Here is a 7,537-nt window from a genome sequence, read left to right on the forward strand (position 1 = left end):
TGTCCTTTTCAGCGTCTATGAATATAAATTTAATTCATTTAGAGCTGAACAGTTTAATTTGTATAATTTAATCAGTGTGCTGCAGCAACTTGACTTGATGAAATTTTTTTCGCTATCAATCCACACATTTTCTCTCTTGAGTTGAATTTAAGCAAACACAAAAACGCCTTCGTATCTTTTATCGTTTTATGAACTCAACATAGCGGAAGGATTGAAGTGTCTGACGCGATAAAAAAAAAAAAAAACAAGTAAGAAAGTATTATTTTGTATTTGCCTTAGCGCGAATCTTGGATACTCATCGCTTCAAGGCAACATGCATATATGAAAGCAGTAAGTGTGAAGTTATCAATTGCTCCATAAACAACACTTTCGGATTTTAGATTTGTATTAAATATTGGATTGAAGATTATTACAGGCAACGACATCACTATACAAAAATATTGCAAAATATTTATTGCAAAAATAATTCAAAATTTCCCTAACTCGTATGTAGAGACAAAAGACGTGGATCAAATTGCCCTTATAGGCTATATATAAAGAGTTATGATCTATCGAGTCAGTAAAGAGCGGCAGTAGAGATTTCGAGCCTTTCTGAGCAAGACAATCAAGTAAGCGCCTAAAGTGATTTTAAACCAATGTGTTGTTGGTCACTTCTTCTGTCCACCTTGCTACAGATTCGGCGCTTTATTCGCCAAAAATTCACATAGAATGCTCAAAGTTTTGCTTACATATTTCCAATCTTTAGGTTCAAAAACACAAATAGCCGTAACTTGTCCACAACGACGTCCGCTTTAGCTTAAAAATTAATCATTTCAATAGATTTTTATCCACAATCGACAGTGTCTATGACTTTAGGCTAAAACTTGGCTCATTTTAGAGCTTTCTAAAAATTCATTGCCACCGTGAACCCCAAAAAAATTTGATATTTCATGCATTCAGAACTTAAATAAAGTTGCATTTGTCTTGGTTGCTTGCTGTAAAATTGCTCTCATATTCCGCAAATTCATTTGGTAGCACTTATCCGAGATATGTAGTCATCCCTTGGACATCATTAAATTCCCCAACATAATTCAAGCAACAGTGCGGGCGAAATTCTTGAATATGCTTAAAAAGAGTATATTGTAATAGGTGCATATATATATATATATATATATATATTGATTAGAAGCGGTTATGGTCTGTGGTTTTGGTGATACTTTATCTTTGTTGTATTCGGCTATATTTTCCATTAATTTCGCCTCAACTAGACGATCTTAGATTCTTGTTTCAATAAATTTGCTTAGTCACACAAGCAAGTTAATATACTTATCTCAACTTAGTGTATCGTGCTTAATGCTTTAATAAATGTATTTTTTTGCACGAGATTGAAAAGCACATTCACTTTTAAACTATATATATATACACATAAATATATAAATATATGTCTACAAGATGTTACATGCTGTTGCTTACATTAACTGTAATGGCTGGCGTGGGCGTTTAAACATTGAAGATAACTGATGAAGTTGCTCTTGCAGTGGAAATTAAAACTCCGTCCCCTTCACTACATCTGACTAATGCTTTATATATTGATAAACCAAAGATAGAGTGTAACAATGTTATCATTCCGTGTGTGTGTGTGTGTGTGTGAAAAGGATTGAGACGTTTTGTTAAAATTTTCAAAAGGATTTTTTTGTAATTCTTAGACCATTTTAAGCGGTCTCTTTCTCCATTCAATTGTATACGTAATGAAATTTCCAAAAACAGACTGCAGCTCTGCAGAAGACCGCATTAACTTACTTTACTTATTTCCGCAGGTATTTTGCAACTCAAAACGTATGGGAGAGAAAGCTGAGATTAAGATTATAAATCAATCATTTAAACGTCAAAGACGTAAATAAATGTGAATGTGTTGTGCCAACGGAATGATCGGAAATTAGAAAAGAAAATTACATTAAATAAAAGAAATTTCGAGATAGAAATTGCGAGGTAGAGCAGATATCAATTCTGACAATGACAATTCTGAATGAAAAATCATTAAAGCCTATATATCTGCTTGCCAGAGTGGCGTGACGAAGGTTAGTTTTCTGAAAGACTTGTAAAATTTTCTTCTCCGTCTGTCATTTTATTCTAGGTATCTTAACGATTGTATTGGAAATGTGTTAAAGGCTATATATACCTCTTATGCATAAATGTATAAAATTATTTTGATATTATTATTACATAGTATGAATTCCAATTATGCATATATTGTTTGAAAAACATGTGTAAAAATATTATTTAATAGTTTTGGTCATGCACCAAAAACAATCGAGATATTAGAAACGGAAAAAATTATTTTAATTGACTATAAATGTTATAAGTTATTAATGTAAAGCTTTTCCTTATAAGCAAATTAAAAAGCTAGTTAATCTTTCTCTTTGCAGATTACCCCGCTGGGTAAGAAACGTGTATTGGCCAATGCGAGCATAAATATGCGTAAATATGCCAGTATCGAGTCAACTCAGCAAAGTTTTACTTTAAATTTAAAGCCGGTATCACGTAAAATCACCGCCGCCGAGTTGGAATTAACCATCAGTTGTGTATTCCTAAGGGAAGGAAAAGCCACGTACGTATACGCCAGGGACAATAAGCGAATTAAAATTTCTAAATTTCATTATGTAATATTCGTATGATTTGCTATATACCGTCATACATCATCATTTGTAGCACAACTATATGCTAAGTGTGTGCGTATGTATGTAGTTCACTTTTTAAATCGATCCAAGCTTGTCTGTCCGTCTGTTCATCTTGTTTTCAATCTGCAAGCAGGAATTTTTAAGATATTTTAATGAAATTCGGTGTACTCCCGTGTCATGGCCCAAGCACACGAACGATATTGAAAACTGTTCGGATCGGAACATTTTTTCCATCAATTTCCATATAAGGTATTACTTAGAAAACTCTTTAAACGAGCAAGTAAAGCGATAAAGGGTATTTAATGGTGAGCCTTGCCCATTACAGTGTTTTTACTTGCTTCTATTTATTCTGGGTAGAATGCATCTATCGTTCTTGGCGCCTACTCAATATTATAGAATATGAGAGCATGATTTCTTTTTCGACCAGAACTGAATAAAATTTTCTTATTTGTTCTTTTTATCCCCCACCCCCTATAGGCTTGTGAGTTCTCTTTGTATTTTTCATACTCTTTTCTTCTTTGCCTGCGTCCTTTCCCCATTCTGCCATTCCCAAAATTTTTCTCTATTCATTTCCGTCATTTCCGTTTTTTCTATATCCTCGTTTCTCTCCTCTTTCGCCTCTTCTTTCTTCTTTCTGTAGTCTTTGAGTCTTCTTCCCCCACGCCCCTTTAGATAACAATTGAAAAGATTTAAAGTATTACTTACTTCTCTATAGATACTTAATTTTAATTTCCTTTAACAGCGATGAAGATATGCAAAGCGTTGTCTCCCTAATGTCGGTCAACAATAACTGTGATGTTGCTCCGCTGGATGATCTAGAAGATATACCAGACTTGGAAAATTCGGCCGATATCTCAGATCATTTATTCGATTTTACGCAACAATTGGAACAAATGACTACCAGCTTAAATGGCTGCATGGATTTACCGACGCCATTGAGTGGTAAGTAACAAAAAAAATCCATTCAATCTCGTTCTAAATGTAGTTGTCTTATTAGAATTTAGTTTTTCATGCAGACGTAGTATAAGTAATTAGTTACATTTTTTAAATTGCATTCCTTTAGAAATTATCAGTTCGTAATTCTCCTCAGAGTTTAAATGGAAATTAGCTTAGATTACTTGTATTTCATTTAGAGACACTAGTGTTACAAATATCCTCTGTAAGCGTCATTCACTGAAACATTTATTTTGTATTTGAGTGCTTGTTAGGGATCTTCGTTGTTTAAAAAATTAAATTAAAATATATTTTTCATGCTATCAATCCATAAGAGTTTTGCAAAATCCCTTAAATACTCAATGAAAAGATTATTGATGTAAACCATATTTTTTTTTTTTTTTTTAATTCAAATTTAAATGCAGTGCCGCGTTAAATAAACAGCCAACGAACGTTCCAAAGATTATAGAATTTTCGATAATTAATTGAACAAAGTATACCCTTTCTTTTGACCCATTATTTCTGTTTGACTAGTTGGGAATTTTCGGACGTTTCCCTAGCCTTCCAGCCTGCACAAAATATTTAATGGCTCTCTCCACATTCATCCGTCCGTATCTCGTTTGCCTATTATCCACAGCTGTATTCCAGCATTGTGAGAGTTTACTAATCTTAACAAAAGATAAGAGGTTTTCTTGTGTTAGCTTCTGTGATGTGGAATTAAATTTGCTATTCCTGAGCAATAATCACCATAAAGTTTTCCAATATCAATTTTATCACAAAACAAGGTTCTTAAGTATTGAAAACCGCAAATGAAAAACATCCTTGTGACATAATAATTAAGTGGACTATAACTTGCCTATACACGTAAATCGGCTCATCAGAGAGCGTTGAAGGTACTTAAGTGTTGAAATCCGCCAAAAAAAAAACCTATCGACTTAGGTCGTCTCGGAATATGGCTGTAAAACTCCCAAGATCATAATTAAGAAGACTATAATTTTCCTATACATGTAAATCGGCTCAACAGAGAGCGTTGAAGGTACTTAAGTGTTGAAAACCGCAAAAGCAAAAAAAAAATCCTTGTGACTTAGGTCGTCTCGGAGTATGGCCGTAAAACTCTCAAGATCATAATTAAGCGGACTATAACTTGCCTATACACGTAGGTCGGCTCAACAGAGAGCGTTGAAGGTACTTAAGTGTTGAAAACCGCAAAAGCAAAAAAAGATCCTTGTGACTTAGGTCGTCTCGGAATATGGCCGTAAAACTCTCAAGATCATAATTAAGAAGACTATAATTTTCCTATACATGTAAATCGGCTCAACAGAGAGCTTTGAAAGTACTTAAGTGTTGAAAACCGCAAAAGCAAAAAAAAAATCCTTGTGACTTAGGTCGTCTCGGAGATCATAATTAAGCGGACTATAACTTGCCTATACACGTAGGTCGGCTCAACAGAGAGCGTTGAAAAATAGGTTCGACACGTTCGCATGCCTACTTAAAATACCACATAAAACTCGATAACCACTCTCACTATACTTTCAATAAATATCAACTCGAACTTTTTGATTCTGAATTTTTGTATATATGATCCCCATACCAATACTTGCAATAGATTGGATTGATGGGTACTAAATCTTTCGTTAATATAACAGTCTTTTTCCTGATTACTATTTGCGTGTCTTTTTCTTAAAGAAACAGACAGAATTATACAAAGTTTAATTGTCTTTGTCTTTTCTGCATTCGTTGTTACAATACTTTTGACTAAGTATTAAATTTCGATATATTATTATAACAGCGTTACAGCGATATTTTCTTTAGATAAAATTATGAATTAATTAATTAATTTCTAGTTTAATTTTTGTTATGTTCTTTTTCTCTCTCTTTCTTCTGTTTCTTAAAAAAAAATACTGAAAATAAAAATCCCTATAAACTACACAACAACAATAATAACAACGTATTTATACAATAAACTTTATAATGATTTCTTTATCAAATTTAAAAAACAAAAAACAAAAACAAAAAAATGAAAATAATAATCTCGCACATCCTTCGCTTCATTCCTTCCGTTTTTTTTTTTTTCTTTTTTTTTTTATTTATGCATCATCGTGTTTTGTATTTTGTGTTCGTCTTCATCTTTTTCCCCTTTCATTGTGTGTATACGTATTCATTTTTGTGTGTGTACATATGTATATAAAGTACCTTCTTTATCAGAAGATCCCACCCCATTGGCTGAGTTTAATAACTTGAATTTCGAACTTGAATCAGATAAACAAATGAACACTGATTATGTGACCGAAATGCCGGAAGATACTCTAAAGACACCAAGTGCGGTAACACTGCCCGTAACGCAGCAACAATCACCACAACAACTACAACTACAAAAACAACAACAACAACAACAACAACAAATTCCACAACAACAATCAGTTCCTATGGAAATAAATAAAGAAGATATCTGTGAGTTGACGGAATTTGCTTCTAAGACAGATATAAAGTTCAATAAAATATTTACCTCGACACCTATCAGCAAAGTAGGTGAAAAGCCAAAGTTGGAAAAGGATATGTTCGAAAGTAATAGTAGTGCTAGGAAGGTATTGAACTTTTCAAACAATCAGGAATCAACTAAAGAGATAACAAATAGTAATAAGTTTATAGAATCTCTTAATACAAATTTAACAGAGAAAAAAAATGACGAAAATATTTTAAAAGATTTGAAAAGTAAAATAAACGAATCATTCGATGATTCGAATATCACATCAATTAGTTCCGTGAATAATGCTGAGGAAACCAAAGAAGAGCAACAAATAAAAGATGATAAGAAACATTCTCCCGCTAATAAATCGTCTGATGATGTCAGGAAATTGTCTAATTGTACAATTATTAATAAAACAGAAACGAAACGTCCCGAATTGCAGCCCTTAAATCTGAAAAAATCCTATGAATCGATAGATAATAATGTTAACGCTTCTACTACAACGCAATGTACTTCAATTAACACCAATACTACCACTACAAATGCCAATGTCAATGCCAATGCCAATGCCAATGCGAATGGCCATTTGCTTACAAGTAATTCCAATAAGCCATTGGAAAGAATTATACTCAAGGAGAATACTCCAGGGCAGGATTTACTAGAGTGGTGCAAAGATGTTACCAAAGACTATCCTAACGTTAAGGTTACTAATTTAACTACCAGTTGGCGTAATGGTATGGCCTTCTGTGCTATTATCCATAACTTTGAACCGAATCTAATGTAAGTGCATATGCTAAACGTTGTGTATCTCTTTGTATTCTTTGCTCTTTTAAAAATAAAATCCTTTCATCTTTAGTGATATGTCTAAACTGACACCACACGACGTGGTGGGTAATTGCCGCATTGCTTTCGATGCAGCCGAATCTTTGGGTATACCGCGCGTTATAGAGCCACGCGATATGAGCTTATTGGCAGTACCAGATAAGTTAGCTGTCATGACATACTTGCATCAATTGCGTGCCCATTTTACTGGCAAGCAACTACAAATTGAACAAATCGGTAATATTGCGATCGCCTATCCATTGACATTAAAATGCTTGCAAACAATTTTGTAGATTACCAGTCGAAATGCATAGGAATTCGTCTTCTTCTAAACATCGTGTTAAGAGAATACGTAGAAGAACTCATTAAAGCTAAGAAAGAAAAAGACTGTTTTTTTATTAAACGCTCTATCGGAGAAGAAGGCAGAGGATTACTGTTATCTACGCAGACATAAAAAAGTTATAGCTTAATAGTCGACTGTTAAATACCCTGCATCCCTTCGCCTAATAGAGTTCCGTTAGAAAAAATCAATTATACCCTTTTGTGGTGTATAGGCCTACTTTTCGTGAGAACCCTTTAACGAGTAGGGACGCGAGAAGACAAAGTGGTCGCATTTAGTTTATGTGTGAAATAACTAAAAGGTGTACCTCCTTCCTGC

The 7,537-nt window shown here is 33.6% G+C and overlaps 1 protein-coding gene across 9 annotated transcripts in view; it reads left to right on the top strand.

Annotated features, from left to right (window-relative positions):
• Positions 1-7,537, top strand: part of LOC119636803 (EH domain-binding protein 1) — a 65,143-nt gene that overhangs the window by 48,256 nt on the left and 9,350 nt on the right. For 5 of the 9 annotated variants that reach the window (XM_038032427.1, XM_038032436.1, XM_038032433.1 and 2 more), the window contains exons 4-7: positions 2,406-2,587; positions 3,400-3,599; positions 5,781-6,837; positions 6,914-7,116. In XM_038032427.1, the coding sequence (XP_037888355.1) occupies positions 2,406-2,587; positions 3,400-3,599; positions 5,781-6,837; positions 6,914-7,116 (1,642 nt within the window). Of the gene's footprint in view, positions 1-1,846; positions 2,058-2,405; positions 2,588-3,399; positions 3,600-5,780; positions 6,838-6,913; positions 7,117-7,537 lie in introns of those variants that run through there. The other 4 variants (XM_038032434.1, XM_038032430.1, XM_038032431.1 and 1 more) reach the window with 4 other exon arrangements.

The sequence above is a fragment of the Glossina fuscipes genome, unplaced genomic scaffold (genome assembly GCF_014805625.2).
Source record: "Glossina fuscipes isolate IAEA_lab_2018 unplaced genomic scaffold, Yale_Gfus_2 28, whole genome shotgun sequence".
Classification (NCBI taxonomy): Eukaryota; Metazoa; Arthropoda; class Insecta; order Diptera; family Glossinidae; genus Glossina; species Glossina fuscipes.